This window comes from Aquarana catesbeiana, linkage group LG01 (genome assembly GCF_042186555.1).
Source record: "Aquarana catesbeiana isolate 2022-GZ linkage group LG01, ASM4218655v1, whole genome shotgun sequence".
Classification (NCBI taxonomy): Eukaryota; Metazoa; Chordata; class Amphibia; order Anura; family Ranidae; genus Aquarana; species Aquarana catesbeiana.
Window position 1 is genome coordinate 63,919,257 of NC_133324.1, and position 23,259 is coordinate 63,942,515.

General features: G+C 45.1%; 1 protein-coding gene across 1 annotated transcript in view; it reads right to left on the minus strand.

The window, feature by feature from the left end:
* The window catches only part of LOC141131818 (tetraspanin-36-like), a 29,091-nt gene continuing 5,832 nt past the window's right edge, over window positions 1–23,259 (minus strand). The window contains exons 2-7 of the mRNA XM_073619536.1: window positions 9,620–9,811; window positions 7,792–7,866; window positions 5,678–5,773; window positions 4,429–4,575; window positions 1,524–1,607; window positions 1–543 (exon numbers count right to left, since the gene is read on the minus strand). Coding sequence (XP_073475637.1) covers window positions 475–543; window positions 1,524–1,607; window positions 4,429–4,575; window positions 5,678–5,773; window positions 7,792–7,866; window positions 9,620–9,811 — 663 coding nt within the window. The 3' untranslated portion in view covers window positions 1–474. The remainder of the gene's footprint in view (window positions 544–1,523; window positions 1,608–4,428; window positions 4,576–5,677; window positions 5,774–7,791; window positions 7,867–9,619; window positions 9,812–23,259) is intronic.

The window sequence follows — 23,259 nt, forward strand, 5'->3', positions numbered from 1 at the left end:
TTGTATTCAGTGGCATATTTTTATTCCAAAAAGTTTCAGAATCACACATACAATATTTACACAAAAAATGTTAACAAAAAAATATTATACGAATATAAGGTACACAAATTAGCTTATTGTAGACTGCCATGAGCAATGTACAGCATGCAGTAGTCCACAGACAATCAGAATTCAATATAAACTGAGTCCCCCCCCCCCCCTCCCCTATATCACATGTACAATGATCTCTGCCAGATTTTATTAAATAGGCGTAAATGGAGTAGATTAGCAAACTGGCATCCAAACAGGCCTGCTGCACCGAATGGGGATTTTGGAAAGTTATGTCTACTACTGTACATAGTCAGCTTCTTCTGAGCTTATTATAGGAAAGTCCAAAAGGAGATTTAAACAATTGCAAATATATACAATAGCAAAAATAGGCAAATGTGATGTTCCAAGAGTTAGTTCGCATTCCAGATGTATCTTGCCTCAACTCTAGAGTATCTCATATCCCCGATAGTCCCTTTTGTGATAGACCACGCACAAGCTGATCAAACAAATGAGCTGTAAAACAAAGTAAATGGTTAGTTTGCTAACAGTTCTGCAAAAGGTAGAAGTAGTAAGAGAAGTCTAGAAAATCAGAAGCAAAAGCCATATTGACACCCCTTCCCCATTTTTGGCAGGCTAATTTTTGAAATTTTCTTCACCCAATTTAAAAAATGGCCATTTTTTTTTTTTATGAAAAAGTCAAAACCACCAGAAAAAAAAAAAAAAAAAAAAAAAAAAAAAAAGTCCCCCATTTCTCAGGGACTCCATTAGCGAGATCTCTGCTGCCCGATTACAAGGCCACTGCCGAATAGTGACAGCTTCTGATCGGATGTAGTTGTTGTTCGGCTAACAATTTCTCAATAACTAGCTCAGTAGATTTTTAAATCTACTGGTTGAGTTTGCAGGGCCACCCAGGCTTGATTTTCAGTCGATTCAGCAGGAAGCCATCCAAAGCCCAACTTAGAAAATCTAAGACATAGGAAGCAAGGGCTGGTTCAGCACACCAGATGCCACCTAGGACCAATAGGTAAAGCTGGTCATAGATGGCTCGAATCTCAGCGGTCCCTGCTGAACTGATTCGATCCATCTATTGGCAGGCTGATGCGAGCAACTTAGGTACAGCCAGCATGTTGAATTTTTAGCATGCGATTACTGCCAGCAGCTATAGCAGCTAGCAATAATCACTGTTCCCCTGGTAGGGACAGCTCCCTGCACCGCAACAACCCCCCCCCAGAAAACACAATAGCTTTGCTGGTAAGAATTCCCAACACCGATATAGTGTAAGATAGGGGAAAGCTAATTTTCTTTCCAGCAACCTGTGGTTGCGGGGGGGGGGGGGGGGGGCATAATCTGCCCAACTTTGGTTGGACTAACATTCCATAGTAGGGTTCCTTGAGTTTGTAACAAAAACTCTGCTAAATCATGCGGTTTCATTGCATGCAACACTCTTCAGTAACCATTTTAAATACAAATATGACATAAGGATGTCCACCTACCTCAATGATCACGAAGCCAAGAATGATCAGCAGGGAGAAGCTGAGGACTTTGTGTAGCACGTTCTCTAGTTTAGCCTCACAGCCCTGAAAAATAGAACAAAAAATGCATTATTGATCCGAAAAACAATTGTTCAATACATGCTGTTAGCTAGGTAAACTTCAGGGCTAACTGCTTAAGATATCCTTCATGTAGCACTCAGTAGCATTTGTAGGGCATTATCCTAGAAGGGACTCAAACTGGGGAGAGATGATCAGCTTGGTTGGAGGACACAAAGTGGTCATTTAAGGCCAGACTGACTTTTAGGTAGGGTAGGTATGAAATCTTCACAGATATTCTAAGTAAAATCTTAAAAAAAAAAAAAAAAAAAAAAAAAAAATCAGAGAGTAGTTAAACCTTGTCACCCCCAACTGTTGTGGAACTAAAAGTCCCAGGAGGCATTGAAAGATTGACAGCTATAGGCGTGACCAGAGGCAGACAAAGGATAGGATTTGTGGTTTTACCACAACTAGAGTGCTGAACATTGCCTACCCTCTAAGGACTCATTCACACCGTCCCCATTGTGCTGCACAGGGCACAACGCAAAGACAAGGCAATTTCAGTTCACTTGTAATGACTGTTTGTAAAGCATTTACAAAGAAGGAATTCACAAAAATATTACCTCCAAACTTAGTATTTGCCAATTAACCTACAAACCAAATGTGCTGATATAGTGCAAGACTGCTGGACCTGCACAGGGCTCACAATCAAACTGTCAGGACAAGAAATGGGAGATCCTGGCATCAGACCCATTTAAGAGATGGCCATGCAGTGAGCGAATTTCATCCAGTTCCTAACAAACCTGCTGAACCTCACTGCATGGGTGGCCCTGTTGGCATCACTCCACATGGCATCCTTCAATTGAAAAACCCAAGGACTTGGGCAGCAAATGGTCAGCCAATCAGCACCTGCATCCAGTCACTGTTTGGATATTATGACAGCTGGCAGCTCTGGCTGTCAGAATACAAAAGCCTCAGTAGGAGATTCCCCTATCTGTGCTGTTTAGCATGGATTGAAGATTCTATTAGATTTCTTTCATAAAGCCTGCAGGCTAAACCAAAGAAATCTATGGATATATGGCCAGCTTAATAAAAAGGTGAATCTCCACAACGGAAAAATAAAAATCTGATCTGGCTGCTCCAAGTAAAGCTGGCCACACAAATATTCTAGAAATGGGATCTGTCAAAACAAAATTTGACTGGGAACGGTTTTCTGTATGGGACTTTCTAGATAATCTATCCAAAAATAAGAGAAGGCAGCTGCTTGATGAGGCTCCTTGGTTGGATCAGGAGAGGATGGTAAGCATATGGGGGGACTCCCAAACACCAGCTGGGTATTGTCTAGAGCAGTGGTCTCCAAACTGCAGCCCTTTTCTTCCTTTCATCCACCAATAGGGCATAGTTTCCCCCAGTAAAATCAGTGAAGGGGCACAATTCCTCCCAATCAGTCGCGGTGTGTCCATTAAGGGTGCACGGGGGCCTCCCCCTCTCTCCAGCCACCCCCCTATATGAATAATGAATCTATCCATGGGCGCCACCACCCCCTGTTCAGGCGTCTAGCCCCTTTTAGGACGCCGGGTGTCTATTTTTGAAGCACCCAATTAGAGCCATAGACTAACAGGCTTCAAAAATGGTGAACTGCAAGTGCAGAGCATCGCGCTCACAGTTCACCCAGGAGTGTTAGAACAGCAAATGAATATTCGCTGTTATAACCCTGACCCCCTTCTCTGCCAATTAGGAAGCGTGGGTGTTACCCATCACCCGATTTGCTGAAACGACAGGCAGGGTGATTGGACGCATATCAGGAGGAGGGGGGGGGGGGGGGGGGGCAGAGGAGACAGCTTGCTGCTGCAAGGTCCCACAGCTCGCCACAGTCAACCGCTGCCCCACCGAGATTGGGTAAGTGCCGGACAGACAGTGGGTGGGGGCACAGTGGCGCTGCATTTGTGTTTCTTTTTCTGAATATTTCAGTTTGCACCCCCCAAAATCTTTGAGCACCAGCCACCACTGCTCCCAATGAGGCCAACAATGGGGTTCAATGACACCAATGATGGGGCACAATTCCTCCCAGTTCAAATGCACATATTCGCCAGCACACCATGGATTGTCAAAGATGTCCAAAATCTTTATTAAAGTATGATCACATAACAGAAGACATGCAATGTTGGAGCCGCACAGGACGCCTTCGTCAGACATGTGACCACCACATGCCTGATGAAGGGGTCCTGCACACGGCTCCAACATTGTTGTTTTAGGTCTTGTGATGTGATCATACTTCCATAAAGATTTGGACATCTTTGACAATCCATGGTGTGCTGGCAAATATAGGTGCATTTGATCTGTGATGTTTCCAGTTCCAGCCGGTTGTTGCTGCAGCACCCGTTACTCTTAAAGCCTCATCCAGGAAAGTGTAAGATGGGAATATCGATACTACAATTCCTCCCAATGACACCAACAATGGGGCACAATTGTTCCCACTGACAAAGATGGGGCATGTTTTTTCCCCCACCGACATTGGGACCTTTTCTAAGCCCGAATGGGCACAGTCCACCCCCCCCCCCCCCCCCCCAAAGTTTGAAGGACATTATTAACTGGCCCTTTGTTTAGAAAGTTTGGAGACCTATGGTCTAGGGAAGCAGTCGACTGGGTTAGAAAATCTGCCCCTGTAGCCTTTCCTCAATTGAAATAGGGCTGGCAGCTTCTCATCTCTTCTGCATTCACAAGAAAGGAAACATTTAACTTGTCTGCCAACTGAAGGTGGTCATATCCCAGGCAAAGCCTATAGACTCCCCATTCTGTCACAGGCACACCAAGCCCTGACCCCTTTCTATAGGATTTCTATATATAATCCACTGTTCAAGGATCTTACCTCATTGTAGATGTTTTTAAGCTCTTTCAGGTCTCCTGTACACTGAGTGGCATTCTTCATACAGCAGCTTTTGGGCACGGTGTGATTGGTTTTATACCAGGTTGTGTTCTCCCAGCTGGTGTAGTTCTTTATTCCGCAGCACTGCAACTGTTCAGAAGGAGGAAAAAAAAAACAAATTTAAATAAAAAAAAAAAAAAAAAACAAATTTAAATAAAAAAAAAAAAAAAAAAAAAAAAAAAAAAAAAAAAAGATTTCACAAGTGCATTCCAATATCAAGTACAAGTACAATAAGAGTGACAGAACTGCCAGACAGCCCTTTAAAAATTCTATTATTCAACCTCATGCAGATAAAACCCGGGTTTTCATAATTGGGAAGGTAAACCAATTCTTAACCTCTTGTGGACAAGATTAGGAAAAAATAAAAACACTTTGTAGCTGTAGCCTGCCCCATTGCCATTTTTTCCCAGCTGCTCTTGCCAGAATTGCCTAAATTTAGTGAAGCCTTACAGCTGCAGCTGGTGCTGTGAAAGACAGCTTCTCAACAGCATTTGTAAATGCTGTCTAGAAGGGTCATTCAAATAAAGTTCAGGGGGGGGGGGGGGGGGTTACAGCTAGCTTTGAGCTCTACCTCCTATCCATTTTGCAGTGCCAGGTCTCCTCTCTCTCCGATACACAGAGTCCAGGGCTGCAGCCTGCTATTCAGGACACACAGTGGAAACTGTCAGCTGGTGTTGTGAATGGTGTCAGCTCAAGCAGAGCACATCATTCATAAAAATACAAGCCAACAGCGCAAGCCAGGTACTTACAGCCTGGTACACTACTACCTTTCCTCCAGGTGCAATCATTCACTAGAGAGAAAGCTGACCGTTTCCACGCTCTCCCATTCTCCCCCCCTGAATAGCTGGCTGCAGCTCCAGATTGTGTGCACCAACCCAAAGACAGCACACCAAAGCGACACCCTCTGGCAACCTAGGAGTAGGAAGGCCGTGCAGGCCCTGTTTGCACTGCATTTCAAGACCCCTCTCCTGAGCTGTCACTCAGTTGTCATTTGTCACATAGCTAGGTGGGAAGCTATCCAACAGCAAGCACAGAAACCCCTGAACTGGTTTAGATGAGGACAAGTGCTATGTACACAGGATCCCCTGGGAAAGAGTGGGGGCGGGGGGGTTTAACAAGCTTTCTGGTGATAGAGCAATTTTCACAAAGATGTAAGCCACATGCAATCTAGAATAGAACTTTTGTGAATTACCTCCTCTTGGATGAAGTCCACAGTGGAACTTTCCACATTTTTTCCATCATACTTCTGGAAAAAGATGTCCATGTTTTTCTCCAGTTCCGGATTAATCTAGGAGTAAAAAGGAAAGTCAGATCAGTGAATCACTGCAGACACAGATTTGTGTATTCCTCACTTGTGTTCTGTATACATAAACACACTATATTTTTCCATTCACAGATACAGTCTAAGGCCTCATGCACACTGGGCATTTAGCCGCCCTGTGTCTCATCCCAGCGCTGTTGTGTGCCAATTTTGGCGCAGCCAGAAAACAGGTGCATCGTCCAGCCCACTGCCAGTGGCCTGTAAGCACCAATGTTTAGACCCTTATGCGCAAAACACAAGCATTCTGCAATTCAGCCATTTGCACCTGGGCATATATGGCCCTAAATGTTGATACTACTCAGTACAGTGTCCAGCCACCGCATTTTTCAGCCGCTCATTAGGTAGTTTTTTTGTTTAACGCAGGGCTGGAAAGTGCACCTGTGGCCTTCCAGGGGCACAAAAATAACCAAGATCTGAGCCACAGGGGCTAAACACCCAGTGTGCATGGGGCTAATGCAAGACTCCAGGTTTGAGATGTCCATTCTGGAGTTCCATGCTGGTCAAAACCACCATTAGAAGGTATGCCAAACCAAAATGGTTTGTTTTAGCTTGGAAAGAGTGACGAAGGATTAGAATCCCTGTCTGGTGAGGCTTCTGATTGAAATACACGCCAATAGAAAACTTTCCTGTGAAGTTTGGGGTGCCATTGCTAATCTTTCCTGCTGTAAATACTAGTTTTCTGGCTGTTAATCAGATTCAAGATCTTCAGTACTTAAAGTCACTAATTTGGAACAGGCAGGACATTACTTTCAGACACTAACCCAGAAAAGTCATTCTAGCGAAATACTTTTAGATTAGTCATGATAACCTCAATGTTTTCCTCAGTAGAGGTTACTTTAAGGATTGACTGGTGTAGTACAAAGGTCGTCCACCTCAGAAAAACGCAAGAGCATTGCAATCACCCTGAACAGAAGTCCTACAGATGTAGTAGCCAACTCTGTTGATTTTTATGCTGGAATCATTCCTAAAATGCACAGAACATAACTGGCTATTAACTTTAAAACCACCAGAGATTGTTGATCCAGGGCATATCCGAATACCCCTTGGGGAGGATCAGAAAGGATTGCAAGGCCATCCAGAGGTAATGATTGTTTGGTCATTCTGCAATATCAGTTTTAACAGCAGGTGTCGCTGCAGATGAACTTTCCTCAAAAAGCTTGAGCTTGGGGGGGGGGGGGGGGGGGGGAGGGGGAGAATTCTTCCCATATGCAAAGAGGTCCAGGTTATTGGAATTATTAAAGACCAGCGCAGTATTTTCTCTAGGATTGGCAAGCACCTTAGCCGCTTCTATTTGTTGGATTCATCCTAAAATTGCTATAAATTAACTATTCCAGTTAGGGGCCCCTTGAATAGTCTGGAGTTTGAAAACTTCTCCCCCACCCCCTCCTAGTTTTGGATCAAATGGAGAAAGGATGAAACAATCTGTCAGCACCATGTCCTAGCCTGAAAATACAAAAGGAAAGCTCTCCAATAGGAACAGGTTGTAGGGGCTCAGTCAAAAGGAGACTGGAGAAATCTGCGGATGAGAAACTTCAGCTTTATGCACAAGTGAGGTGCGCACAGCCGCAGTGAGACTTGTACCCTGTGTAAATCAATGGCCAGCGCTGCTGCTGCTGTTGGCATGCAACCGCCTATACGAGGGGTTCCATGCAAATAAGGCTTTAGCAGACAGCGTGCTGACAGGGCTGGCATTCTTTGCATAGGAACACACTGAGCCCATTGCCCCAGTTCTTTGTCATCAAGTTACAGGGATAAAAAAAAAAAAAAAAAAAAATTAAAGTGAAGACATGCCTTCCCTGTTCTACATTTTAAAGAAAAAGCCTGATTCAGTATGGTCCTGTTGGGTCACCAGTACCAAAGTGGAAGAATTTTGAAATGTCAGAATTGCTCAGGCTTACATGAAACCATTCTGACATACGGTCTCAGATGGAACAATTCTGACATCGGGTCTTCGTACGTCAGTGCATAACCTCTTAATTCCTCACCTTATCTTTATATACGAGTCCCAACACAAGAGACGCCACTCCAGCTGCTAATATGATGGATATCAGAGTGATGAACTGTAGAGAAAAAAAAAAAAAAGTTGGATATTACAGACTACGCAATATTGTTTTGATTTTAAATTGCATTTCCACTTTTGCAGCCAACCTTATTATAAAATCGATTGAAAAGAAGGTTTTTAAATATATTATATACAGTAAAACCTTGGATTGTGAGCATAATTTGTTGCGGAAACATGCTGGTCATCCAAAGCACTTGTATATCAAAACAAATTTCCCCATAAGAAATAACGGAAACTCAAATGATTTGTTCCGCAACCAATTATTCATAGGTCCTTCAGTTTATAGTCCATATAAAAAGATAGCAATGTGAGGAGAGAGAGGCGCCTCTGAGGCCCCTTTCACACTGGGGCGGTAGGGGGCATCGGCAGTAAAACAGTGCTATTTTTAGCGCCGTTTTACCGCGGTATTCGGCAGCTAGCGGTGTGGTTTTAACCCCCCGCTGGCGGCCGAAAAAAGGGTTAAAACCCCTCGTACAGTGCGGCTATAGCCGCGGTATTACCGCGGTATAGCCGCGCTGTCCCATTGATTTCAATGGGCAGGAGCGGTGAATACACCGCTCCAAAGATGCGGCTGACAGGAGATTTTTTCTTCTCCTGCCAGCGCACCGCTTCAGTGTGAAAGCCCTCGGGCTTTCACACTGAACAGCGGAGGCTGTTTAGGGGCAGTTTGCAGGCGCTATTTTTAGCGCAATAACGCCTGCAAACCGCCCCAGTGTGAAAGGGGCCTGAGTGCAGCAATATGTTACTAAATGCTGTAGCTTCATTAAATGTAACCATATTGCTACCTTTAGAGGCGCCTCTCCTTTTATACTCAGTTGTGACATGACGCTACTTTTATATCAAGTCAAACAAAGTCTTACAAAACGCTCTCAAACCAAGGTTTTACTGTATTTAATATTGTGATTGGGGGGGGGGGGGGGTTGGGGGTGGTCAGTGCTTTAACCACCGCTATTCCTTTTATATTGGCTTTTGAAATTTACATATGCAGCAATTTAGAAATGAGAGACAGAGAGACAGAGAGACAGAGAGACAGAGAGACAGAGAGACAGAGAGACAGAGAGACAGAGAGACAGAGAGACAGAGAGACAGAGAGACAGAGAGACAGAGAGACAGAGAGACAGAGAGACAGAGAGACAGAGAGACAGAGAGACAGAGAGACAGAGAGACAGAGAGACAGAGAGACAGAGAGACAGAGAGACAGACCAAAATGAGGGACAAATGAGGAGGAAAGAGGGACTTTGTTCCAAATCAGGGACAGCTGGGAGCTATGATACACACTTTAAAGTGGTAGTAAAGCCTGTCATTTTATTTTTACCTACAGGCAAGCTTATAATAAAGCTTACCTGTAGGTAAAATGAACATCTCCTAAACCTGCACCTTTTAGGAGATATTCTTGCTAGCAGCAGCCGATGACGTCCCAGGTGCATGCACTCTGCAGGAACAGCATACCCCCGCTGCTGCTTCAGAGCTGTGGGAGTGACATCATCGCAGTTCCGCCAGTCAAGACGGCCAGAGTCCCCCAAACCCAGAAGGAAGAGCGGGTGAAGATGGGCACCTCTGCAACAGCGTGCCACCAGAGGGCTTAGTTTTAAGGCAAGTCTTTCATAATGAAAAAGCACCCTTTTTTGTCAAAACAGGGTTTGCTACCGCTTTAAAAATGTCCTAAGTAATCACGTTAGTTTCTTTAAACACCTGTAGGGGGAAGGTAAGATGCAAACTATTCGGCTGGTGAGGGTCGGCCAAGTACTTACACATCCCAGTCCGCAGCTGGATTCCTGAATGGTGGCACAGAAGCCGAGGCATCCGATGATGAACATGAACACGGCCACACATAGAATGATCACGGATGGAAGCATCACATACATGTTTCCCAAGAATGTCTCATATTGCTTGTAGGTGATGATGGCATTAATCCCGACATATGCCAGTGCAGCCGCTGCCACCTGGAAAGACACAAGATGCAAACTCACTAAAAACAAAATAATGAATACATGAGGCGTAAGGACATACAGGAGTAAAATACGCTTGTTCTCTTGACAACCTGGAGCCGCAGCAAGAGCATTTTTTCCCCCCCAATTGAGATTCCTTACAGAAAAACACAGTATGGTCATTGGAGAGAACAAAAAAAAAAAAAAAAAAAAAAAAAAAAAAAAAACACACGCAGCATGGCGAGGAGCTCATCTGTCACTCTGCTCTCTCCTCCTATGAGCATGCTTCTTGTCAGCACGTGAACTAAATGACTCCTTGTACTACATATTTCTCTTGCACTTCAGCCCTCCTCTACACGGACTGCAAGAGGCGCATAATAGGTCAAAAATGTATTTTAAAATATGATATATTCGATTTTCTCTTTCACTCTTCACTTTTTACACACACACACGGTGGAAAAATGGGCCGTGCCTGACAAAACAGAAGTACAGTTGGGAAGTAGTAACAGGAAGTACCAAAATAAAAAAAAAAAAAAAAAAAAAAAAAAAAAATTATGGGGAAGACTGAGGAGGACTGTCATGGCAGAAGCACCAGGCGTTTTATTGAAAGCTGCAGGTTCTTCTAGAGACTTAACTTTTGGAATTACATGTTGTAGAGCATACACAATTTTAGCGATAAGGTTTAAAAACTTTCAAATTTTTTTCTGAAATCAGAATTTTAGGAGCAAAAACAAAAAAAAAAAAAAAAAAAAAAAACACCCCACCAGAAACAGACTGCAATGCAGGGCAGAAGACAAATACAAAAAAAAAAAAAAAAATTTGATCTATTGGGACCCCTATATTTTTCAGGAGAGCTCCTGAGGAAGTTTTTTTTATTTATTTATTTATTTTTTATAAGAAATACATTTAAGATCAGTTATCCATTCAGAAAGACTGTGTGGATTTGTGAGCTACAAACAGGGCTCAAGAAACAGTGATCAATAAATTGTGATCCACTGAAGATGAACCAACATAGCCTAGTAAGCAGGGGCGTTGCTAGGTATACAAAAGATCTGGGGCAAGAGCCCATAGCAACGTAGTAAAGAAAGTCATACGCTTGGGCGGGCATACACATGTATATAATATACGTGTGTGTATATATCCCCAGAGAGCCCCCCCATTTACATCAGGGTCCCCAGAGAGCTTCCCCTCCCCTTGGGGACCCCTGCAAAGGCTCGGGGCTGTGGGCCCCAGATTCGGGGCTATAGCCCCAAAAGCCACCCTCTAGCGACGCCACTGCTAGTAAGCATGTAAGGGATTCAACCAGGGGTTAATCTCCAATAGGCCATTTAGCGTACCAACCACCTCAGCCCAGTACCTCTGCTACACGGAACATCACCACAAAAAGATAGACATAGTATCATGAAGAGTGTCCACTCCTACCACAACATGGGTCATCCCTCACACCAATAGCATGCCAAAATGCAGGGGTCCTAAACACCATATGTAGAATGAATAGCTCAGATTCTTTGTGAAGGGGAAAGGAGGCCCACTGGAGGTCTTCCCAATCATCGCCTGAAATGGGGCCTACATCCCTTTCCCACCAGACCTTACAAATATAAGAGGAATTTCAAAATAAAAAAAAAAAAAAAAAAAAGTGGTCCAGTAGCACAAGATGGGTATCTGAGATCCGCCCTTTAGTGGAGGATGCCCATTCTATATTGTCCGTTACGAACATTGGAGAAGACTGAAATCAGGTTTGGCTGCACCTGCACAACATGTCTCAGCTGAAGGAATTGGTAAAACCCATTTAGGGTGAAGCCTAGAAATTTCTGGGAAAAGATCGTTGTCCCAAATATACCCCAATTTGGTGGAGGAAATTCAACAATTTTTTTTTTTTTTTTAGCACGGTCCCAAACTTCTCACATTAGAAGATGGGTGGGTAAGGAAGACTGCACTATACAGCAGGCAGACGTTACAAAAAGATGGGGAAAGGTTTCTGTATTGCATATCTTTATTTATACACAAATAAAAAGGCTGCCAGCAGCATCTATATCACTGGTGCCCAACCTGCAGCCCAGGGGCCACATACGGCTCATAGGCATTTTTTTTTTCTGGTGACCCTTGGGACCCCTGCAGGCTCTAATCTTATGCCCTGTTACAACAGTGACTTCTGGCCGTCCCCGGCGGCACGTCCACAGCCTATGTCTTTAGCCTTTTGTGCGCCTGCTATCGAATTTTATGCGCAGCCCTTTGGTGATGTTGAGGGCAACGCTTGAGGCTCCCCATCTCAAGAAAGTTGACCACCACTAATCTACATCCTTCCTAATCTCCAATATTTGCATCGGACAAGATGGTCAGGAGAGGGTTAACCTGCACAACCCCCCCCCCTTCCGGCCACTATATACAGAACAATTTGTATTTTTTTGGGGGGTTTTTTTGGAGGAAGTGAAACATTTCTAACGATCCTTCTTAGAACAACCCTTCCTCCTCTGTCAGCTTTCTACAGAAGTCTGTACCCCTATCTAATCTTGGTCCAATAGAGGAATTGCAGGCAATTTGTTTCAGTGTCAGCATAAAAGCTCTGAATTGCTGATGAGATTTCCCCTCACTTCCCCATTTTGTCACCATCTACGTTTGATGTTAGGAGCGCCTAGTAAATATTTCCATATCGCTTGTGAAGCGTTTAAAAATATTTAAAAGCATCAGGTATATCTGACACGTTTCAGCACGTGAGGACTCCTTCAGGGCTTGAACACTGATTTGTGATACAATCAGGATAAAAATTATAGAAAGGGAGCCTGAAACTGAGGCTATCCTAACAGGAATACCTGTCTAAATATAAACCGGCTATTTATAGAAGCACCCTTAAAGTGGAACCCCACCTTTGTATCATAAGGGTTAAATTATTATTAGGCTAGAGTGGGCATCACTAAATGGCTGACTGCGTCCGGCCCGAGCTACTGCTTTATCTGGACCGCAGCAATCGTGCCATTTAGCTGCTGCTTTTGTCCCCAGCCTCCACCACTGTCGGGAGCTGAGCGGGAGGCGGGACAATACTGGACTGGGGGCGGGACCAACACTGTATGGAGAGAGGCAGCTGCCTGAATGAACGTTTCACAGTAACCAGGAGGCGATTGGCTGCTAGGAGGTGGTCCTAGTAACCAATCACCAGCTTGATAATATGAACAGCCAACTCCCCGCTATGCATGCGGGACTGGTTCTGCAGCCTCCTGGGATGTGCAACGGCTACATCTGTCTGTAGTGCATGTTCAAACCTTCATACCATAAATAACAAACATGTTATTTGATTTTTACTCCAGGAGTATATAATGTTTGGCAGTTCTAAAGAAATAATGCATTAAAAGTGGTTGTAAAAGGCAGGTTTTTTTTATCCTAATGCATAAAGAAAAAAAATAAATAAAAAGCCTTCTGTGTGCAGCAGCCCCCCCAATGCTTACCTGAGGCCCCTCTGTCCAGCAATGTCTCAGCCGTCAGATAGTGTAGGTCGGCGATACCTGTGGGCGGTGCTATCCAAATTTGGAGATTGATTCATAGCCTGGGTTAAACTTCTATATGCATCCCCACAAGCAACCATTATGGTGGCGGGCAGAATGTTGCACGTGTTTGCTTTGGGCAGGGGGAAGAGGCAGGGTTACCCTGTTGTCTCCCTTGCTCTTCGCGATTGAACCACTGGCAGCACTGGTGAGGGCCAGCACGGGAATTACGGGGTTGAAATATGGTGGCCTTCATGAGAAGATCATGTTGTATGCAGACGACATGCTTTTCCTGGGTGACACCGCAGCCACCATGATTTCCAGATTTGGGTACTACTCAGGTCTGACCATTAACTGGTCTAAATCAGCCTTGATGCTGCTAGACGGGGAACGGGAGGTGGATCTTCCCGACTCGTGCCCGATCCGGGTGGCGACCTCATTTAAAATACCTAGGAACACAAATGTCACCTAGACTTGTGGATTATTGCCAACTAAATATATACCCTCTATGGTCTCGATTTCAGGACAAGATCAACACCTAGAATAGCGTTAAACTCTCACTATGCAGGCTGTAGAATAATTGTGTTCATGGGAGTCTATGCCAGAAGTGGGGGGGGGGGGAGGGTTCCGAAAAGCGGACGTTCCATTTTTGTGTGGAACTCCGCTTTAAGGTCAGTAGTGTCACAGATAATACACAGAGTAATGTGTCATAGAATTGAGCAATAATGTTTGAAGAGATCTTTTAAAAAAGATATAATATACTGTATTTTCCACACCATAAGACACACTTTTTTCCCCCAGAAATATGGGGAAAAAAAGAAAGTCCCTGCGTCTTATGGTGCGAATATACAACTGGCACCCCCCCCCCCCACCACTGCCCCCCGCTGGAAGAGAGGCAGGAGAGAGGGGGACAGACATCCATACCCCCCATGGGCACCAGGAGATCTCCGGGCTTGACACTGTTCCTGAGACAGAAGACAGAGCATTCGGGCCACTCGGGCTGCTCTGTCAGGTCACTCTGCATTCATGGCAATGGTCATTTTGCATTTCATGGGCACTGGAAAATATTTTAGTACACCATTTGGTTCAGAATATTTTGCTTCTTGTTTTCCTCCTCTAAAACCTAGGTGAGTCTTATGGTCAGATGTATGCATGTTTGCTGTGGAACTGAAAGATTAATTCCTCGATTAATCATTCATTATTTTGAGCGATCAAAATTCTTTTGATCGGTACTCACCTCTCCGCCGGCTTCCGGGAGTTCCGTCGGAGATCCGGTGACGTCACCAGACTCCTTCCCCAAGTGCCACCGTCTGCTAATGAAGGGGAGGAGTCCGGTGACGTCGATGTCCGTGACATCACCGGACAGTGATGGGTAAATATGGATGTGGTTAACTGGAATCATTCAGTGAGCCAAGTGTAGGCAAATTTGATTACCAAATTTGACAGTCAATATACTAGATAAGTTTTATAATTAAAGTTAAACAAAAACTTTCTACGTTTTTCTTAAAGTTTTTGTTTTTTTTAAAGTCAGTGCTACAGAGTCTCTCTCTCTCTCTCTCTCTCTCTCTCTCTCTGTCTCCCCAAGCCATTTTTCAGCTTTCAGCGCTGTCGCATTTTGAATGACAATTGTGCGGTCATACAACACTGTACCCAAATGAAATTGTTATCTTTTTTCCCCACAAATAGAGCTTTCTTTTAGTGGTATTTGATCACCTCTGCAGTTTTTATTTTTTGCGCTATAAAACAAAAGAAGAGTGACAAGTTAAAAAAAAAAAAAAAAACACACACAATAATTTTTACCTTTTGCGATAAATATCCAATTTTTTTTTTCTTTAAAACAATTTTTTTTATCAGTTTAGGCCGATATGTATTCTTGTACACATTTTTGGTAAAAAAAAAAAAAATTGCAAGCAGCGTATATAGATTGGTTTGCGCAAAAGTTATAGCGTCTACAAAATAGGGGATAGATTTATAACATTTTAATTTTTTTAAATTTTTTTACCAGTAATGGCGGCGATCTGCAATTTTTATCGTGACTGCGATATTGCGGCAGACACATCGGACACTTTTGACACATATTTGGGAACATTCACATTTATACAGCGATCCGTGCTATAAAAATGCATTGATTACTGTATAAATGTGACAGGCAGGGAATGGGTTAACACTAGGTGGTGATCGAGGGGTTAACTGTGTTGCTAGGGAGTGATTCTAACTGTAGGGGGCGGGGACTCACTAGGGGAGGAGACCGATCAGTGTTCCTCTGTACTGGGAACACACCATTGGTCTCCTCTCACCTGACAGGACGTGGATCTGTGTGTTTACACACACAGATCCACGGTCCTGCTGTGTTACCGGTAATCGCGGGTGCCCGGCAGACATCGCGGCCGCCGGGCACGCGCACCAGGTGCCTAGTGACACGGCGCGCACGATCGCTGGCGTGCGCCCCTGGTGGCCTAGGAAAGCGAGGACGTCATATGACGCCAGCCCGCCACGAGAGCTGCGCCGCCTGTGATGGCCGGCGGTTGGCAAGCAGTTAAAGAACGTATCCATTACAAGTAGTGGTCATTTAGCAGAAAGGCCAACACTACTTTTTTTTATAAAATACTGTTATGTGTTTCTATCAAAGAAGTTTAAAAGATGTGTCAGCTATTAGCAATGTGAATATTTAGAATTACTAATATGATCATTTCACCTCTAGCTCAAACTATATATGGATATAGCTGCATTTTGCTGCCTTGTATATTTGAGATGTTTTTTTAAACTGCGTTACACGAGGCTTAGGGTATCACACACACACACACACACACACACACACACACACACAAAGTGGTTGTAAACCCTTACAGACCACTTTGACCTACAGGTAAACCTAGATTAAGGCTTACCTATAGATGCAAGAAATATCTCCTAAACCTACACTGTTTAGGAGAGATTTGTAAAAGACGGGCACCGATGTCTACTGCGCATGTGCGGTAGACAACGGCACGCAGGCGCACTGAGCGTGCTGTTTCTAACAGCGATTGTGCTGTTAGTGGTGGCTCCCGCCCACTTACGCGAGAGCGACGTCATCGCGGCTCCGGCCAATCACAGCGCCGAAGCCGCGATACCTGGAAGGAAGATGGACACTTCGTGGAAGAGGGGACAGCGGTGACATCGCAGGCTGCTGTGTCAGGTAAGTGACACATAATGGTCTACTATGCGATGCCCATTATGCTTTACCTTTGCAGGGAAACAAAGAGGAAGTAAAACCCATCAGGGTTTACTTCCTCTTAAAGAAGCCTATATACAGCCTAACTCCTAACAGCTGTTCTACCAGATATCTCTGACAATAGAGAAAGCAAGAACCCAATTCTTTTCCTGTAATTTTACTACAGTTTTTATTCCTAATATCTTTTGTTTTACTACATCAAGCTGTATGAAGTTTTAACTTTGGATTTATTTAAAGTTGATGCCAAGTGTGATCAAATAAAAACTCAAGCTTTGTTTTAAGACAGCCTAGCTATTGAACGAAACGCCTAAAAAGACACTATTGACACGTTTCTGAAGTTTTTCTTTACTTTTACATGGGCAGAGCCAAACTTAATAAAAATGATACTGATGCCGCAGTTCTTGTACCTTCTTCCCTAGTTGTGATTAATTTGAAAATATTTAGGGTGGTTAACACCCTCTTTAGATGCCTATTATGGAATGTGGGTCCCCCAGAATCAAATTAGAACAACTGCAGTGCCCTAAGGCGGAGGATTGGCAGTGCCCAACTCTGGGGCTGTACTACATTGCAGCATCTGATTGGGTCCATGGCCCATGATCCGGAGGGTCCATCAGCAAGATTGATGCTGATCGAATCTGGATTGGAAACCGTTCCGATGGGCCTGGAGTCAAAAGCATTAGGGACGGGTGGGGTGTTGAATAAGCGCCGCTTTCACTTTTGGCTAAAGGTCCACTTTGAAGTACAGACTGTACCTGTGTCACGTCACAGTCAGCTACCCATCACATTTTGCTACCCGCTGGAGTGCCCATGCGCAACGCCGCCATATGTGTTCCAACACTGTTGTAAGACCACTTTGCTACAGGGCCGCTCGCCGCGCTTCGGGCACGGCCTCGCTCTGCATAATTATAATCCAACTCTATGTCCACTTGGATGGTGGGGCTTGAGCCTGGACGGTGTGGCCGCAAAATTCTGCGCAAGCGTCAGTGTTGGAACGCATATGGCAGCATCGCGCATGTACAGTCCAGCGGGTAGCCAAATGTGATGGGTTGCCATATGTGACGCTACACTGGCTGCCTCCAGCACTCCCCCCCCCCCCCCCCCCAAAACGCTGGCCTGTGGGTGGAGCCTCGGTGTCATCACATACAATACAGGGACATTAACCCTGTACTGTACATGGAGGCAGCTGGAGAGTGAGCAGAGGCGGTTGCAGCCTATAGAGCAGTGTTGGAGGTGAAATCCATGACATTTATGGAGTATGATACTACAAAATATACAAATAAAAAACCCCACACACACTTTTACAACACTGCATTAACGGGAAATCTGTACATACATCATTGCTTCCTCCCAGGGGAGTGTCAGTTCCTTTTCCCCTCCTGTCTAGATTTTGCATCAAGAGAAAAACTATTGCTGATGCTGTGCGATAAATTACACTTCTGATAAGGATATGGCAGAGACCACCTATAAACCTCAATCTTTCCGCCAAGTCACTCTAATAAGCAGTGTGTGCTCACAATACACACAGTCTAATGTCCCATGCATTGAGAATATTGACATTGCAGCAGAGAATTAGAAGCGCGCACCTGTGCGTGTTTTTAGTTCTCAGGCCGCATTGACCAATTAGCCCATTCATCACATTGGTCCTCAATGCAGGCCTGATGCAATCGGCCCACTTCATACCAACCTGCTGTGTACTGCGTGAAAATGGAACATGCTGCATTATAAAGAGTCACTAAAAAAAAAAAAAGTATATATATATATATATATATTTATTATGGGGTAGATCGGCTAATCCCTGGTTTACACCAGTGCGGCTTTGAAGTTGCGCTACTTTAGCGCGATTTCAAAGCCGCAGATCAATGCGATTTTCACCTCCGATTTCATTGCAGCATCATTTTACAAAAAAAAGTCTATGCAAGTCACAATGAAATCCCAAAAAGTAGTGCAAGAACCTGTCAAAGTCGCAAGGATTTGATCAGTTGCACTGCCGGCAATGGGGTGCGACTTGTCATGCAATTTTGACCTGTCAAATCGCATGACAAATCACCAGTGTGAACCAAGGCTTAGGCTGGGTTCACATGACAGGAAGTGGCCAGCTCTCAATGGTGCCGACACACAGGTTCAGGGCGGCTGCGGAGTGGATTGCAAAAGGGTCAGGTGCGTTTTTGGTTCAGATGTGAATTCATACTAAAATTCGGACCTGAATCGCACCTGAACTGGTGAACAGGAACGCACCGGACCCCAGGCACAAAACCTCAGCCGCACGAATGTGAACCCGTGCCTTAAACTGGAGCACTCAGAAGCTGGAGCAGCTGTGCATGGTAGCCAATCGGCTTCTAATTTCAGCTTCTTCAGTTAAGGCCGGGTTCACACTATGTGCAGCCACAGCCCACAGCAGGGGGCATTATGGGCAGCCCATTCAACTGAAAATGAGCTTCCGGTGACCGCCGAACTGACCTTGCTGGGTATGCATGACGCCCAGAGGCCTCACCATACTGAATTACAGATTTCAGAATTGCTTTATTATGCTAAAAAATACATTGTGCAAATGGTCCTCTGCAATCCTCCCATTTGTGTCATCCTGGGAGGCCATGATCAATGCTGCTTTACCATTGCATAAATGGACCTGTATCTACCATTGGAAATATGGCAAGGTCTGGCTGCCATGGATGTCCCAATAGGTAGGATGTCCTACACAGCTGAGCCAAGCCCCCTATTAGTGCCGAGTTGGATGGCTTTAGATGGCCCTTCCCCTCCCAGTTTCCCTTTCCATCTGCCTTTGGCTCTCCCACCCCCCTTCAGGGTAGGCGTTTGGCCATTTCCATGCACTGGAAGCTCCTTTACCCATTGGGTTCACCACATCAGATTTTTGCAAACCTTTGAAAGCTGGCCTTGCCTCCAGCAATGTATTGCTCCATTGATGTTATTTTGGATATTATGTCATTGTGTTATTTTGGAAGTTTTTGTATGCTACCATGCCCATTTGTTTTCTGCTGATATCATGTATTGCTCTTCTAAAGCAGCTCAGGGTTGGGACTGCTGTTTGCAGTCCAGCCAGAGTTGACGGTTCTGACGGCTGGAGAACCTGTTATGGTCGGAGGTAGAAGGGAAGCCGTCGCCACTAAAAAGGACCATCCACCTTATTACCAGGGACCACAGTGAGCAACTGAAAGCAAGTACCGGAGCAGCATTCTCACCGAACGGGCATGGTGGTGGAGAATCGGGAAACTTCAGGCAGTGATCAAGTCAGGGACCCAGCCAGCGGAGGTGACAATTGCAGAGCAGCTTTGTGTGCCAAGCCAGGGACCGAAGCTTGAGAAGTATCGGGAGTGCCAATCTAGGGACACAGCAGAGGCAGGGTGATGGTTGAGGAAGATACCACCGTGAAGATTGGAGGAGCTCAAGGGATTCAGTGGCAGTGAATCAGAGGGTCTAGTGAGAGACTGGGAGCTCAGTGTGCTGAAGAACTAAAAAGGAGACGTTTTAGAGAAAGTGAAGGAATTGTTAAAGACTATTGCCACAGGAGACCGCATTCCCGCACATGCAGATGTTGCGTCTTGCTGGAGGCCTTTCCCTGCACAGCTGTCTTCCTATTGAAGTCTCGGAGTCTGCTAATTGAACTTGCAACTACTTAAGGGCATCCTGGCCCCAACCTTCTTTCCCCCATAAAAGTTTGAAAGAGAAACACACATCTCTTTTGCATTCAAGAAGTGTCTGGCGCCCAATAACTCCACCTTGCACCCACTATGCCCCACAACCCACCACATACAGAAGGATGTCAGCCATCTCTGGCCCTGGAGGTTCTCAGACTGAAGGAGGCCTGGGACCTTGCTACACCTATAATAGAGGCTTACCTGTAGGTACTATAAAATATCTCCTAAACCAGTGGCAGCTGGTGCTCAAAAAAAAAAAAAAAAAAAAAAAAAAAAAAAAATGCAGTCACTGTGCCCTCAAATGCAGCCAGTGTTGCCCATCATACACCAGTGTGCCCATCACACGCCCGCTCACCATCTGCCCGGCACTTACCCTGTCTTGGTGGGGCAGCAAGTGACGGCGACGAGCGGGGTCCTCCATGCGTCTCCTTCCGTCCTCATCTCCCGTCCTCTCCTCCTGATTGGCTGAAACGACAAGCGCCGCTAATGGACGCCTGTTGTTTAAGCCAATCAGGCAACAGGTAACAGACCTGAGCACCTGATTGGCGGAGAGGCGGCTTAGTGTTAGGAAAGCGAATAGTCATTCACTTTTCTTACACAGCTGAGTGACCTGCGAGCGCCCCAGCATGGCGCTAGCAGGTCACCTTTGACGCCTATGGCAATTATTTCACAATGTGCTAGTATGCAATGCATATTAGCACATTATGCCTTTACTTTACAGGAAAAAAATAAAATAAGGCATGGTTTACTTACACTTTAGGCAACATCTACTAGTCCTACCCTTCATTCTTTGTTTATTGGCTATATAAAAAAAAAAAAAAAAAACACGCAACACACACACAAAAAATAATTTTCTTGTCCTCTATACACTGTTTGAGCTTGCACCCAGTCACATGCTTGTAGGGAAATGAGAGTCAAAGTCCAGCGTGTGACACTGATGTATGAGGAGTCTTGTGCACTTTGTCATCACTTTTCTACACAATAAAAACGCAGCGCTGTTATTTTAGGGGGAAGGATTTTACAGTCAAGCAGTTATCAGTAAAACCAGGTTTCACAATAGACCTGAATCACCAATTCCAGACTCGTGGCTCAGGAAGCACATGTCCATTAGCCTCTGAATCATACACTCCACAAGTATGGGGCTGAACAGGGTTTGATCAAGTTTTACATCAGTTGTCTCCAAACGTCCGCCCTTTGCTTGTCTTTATCCGGCCCTCGGGGGAATTATCCCATCCACTGACGCCAATAATAGGGCATAATTCCTCCCTCTGACACCAAAGAAAGCTTATATCCTCCCACCGACACCAATGATGGGACACAATTCCTCCCACAGATACCAATAGGACACTATTCCTCCCACTGACACAAATGAAAGGGCACAATGCCTTTTATTGGCACCAACGATGGGGCACTAGTCCTCTCACCAACACCAAATATAGGGCATTGTTTACTCCAACTGGACATCAGGACATTTTCTACTGGCCCTAGTCCTGTTTAGAAAGTTTGGAGACCCCCCCGTTTTAGATCACGTGTTTAACCACTTGACCTCCAGAAGATTTACCCCCCTTTCATGACCAGGCCATTTTGTGCGATACGGCACTGCGTTACTTTGACAATTGCGTGGCCGTGAGACGCTGTACCCAAATAAGGTTTGTCCTTTTTTGCTCCCACAAATAGAGCTTTTTGGTGGTATTTGACCACCTCTGCAGCTTTTATTTTTTGCGCAAAAAAAAAAAAAAACGACAGTTTTTTTTCTTCCCAAATTTTTTTTACTTGCCGCTATAAATAAAAGTAAAATCAAAATGTCATCAATGTAGGCCAATATGTATTCTGCTACATATTTTTGGTAAATAAAATCCCAATAAGAGTATATTGATTATTTTGCGCAAACGTTATCGCGTCTACAAAACACAGGATTTTTAAAATTTATTTAAATTAGCAAAATCGGCGACTTCTAGCGGGACTGCGATATTGCAGCAAACAAATCAGACACCTGACACTGTACGCTTTTTGGGGACCAGTGACATTAATACAGTGATCAGTGCTAAAAATATGCACCGTCACTGTACTAATGACACTGGCTAGGAAGGGGTTAACTCCAGGGGCGATCAAAGAGTTAAATGTGTGCCTACTCACTGTTGGGGGGGGGGGGGGTGCTTTTAACTAGGGGCAGGCGTTGATCCATGTCTCTGCTTAGCAGGAACACAAGATCCATGCCTTCCCTACTGACAGAACGGTGATCTGCCTTGTTTACGTAGGCAGATTGCCACTCTGCCTGTGAACTATGTAATCAGCAGGTGCCAGCAGACATGGAGCCCGTGGTACCCACCGCTGGGTTCCCGCTGTGTGTGATCACACACGCGCCACAGACCCAGAAGTGTCAGATCATGTACTAGGTATGGATCTGCCACAGTATATGTACGTTGGGCGGTCCCACAAGCAGTGGCGGCTCCAGCTTTCATATTTAGGGGGGCACAGGGACAAAAGTAGGGGGGCAACTATATATCTCCTGGGGCCATTTACTACGATCCCACAATGGCCCTTTCACATGTTCTGCAGTGAGCTCCCTTCCTACTGTATTGGGGCCCCCCAGGGTGGCAGAACACAAGAGATATATGTCACCAGCATACCAAGAAAATATAAGGGTCCAAAGCAGTGGGAGAACTATCAGGGTTGCAAAGGTTGTCTTGCCACCGGGCCCTGGTGTTCTGTCACTGTGGGGTTCCCCAGCCTCCTCTTGCTGTCCTGCCCCTGCTATTGACAGCTCTGGTCTGGCATCTCTTGGAATTTACAGGCTGGTTCTCCTGTCCTAAGGATGGGAGAAATCAGTCTGTTTTTTCAGTAACTGAGAGTCCTGGTGGAGTCCTTCCTGCAACTCGCTCTTCTCCCTACCAATGAGGATGCAGGGGAAGGAGCAGATCGGGCGGCCATGGTTGTGTGAGCGCTCGCATTATGCAGTGTCAGCGAGCAGAGGGAGGGGGGAGGAATCACCTGCAGGAGCTGACTGGGGACTCTCTCCCTCTTAGATGACATTTTTTTTTTTTTTTTTTTAAATTGGGGGGGGGGGGGGGGTCAGGGCCCCCTCTGCGCCCCCCCCCCCCCAGGGACGCCATTGCCCACAAG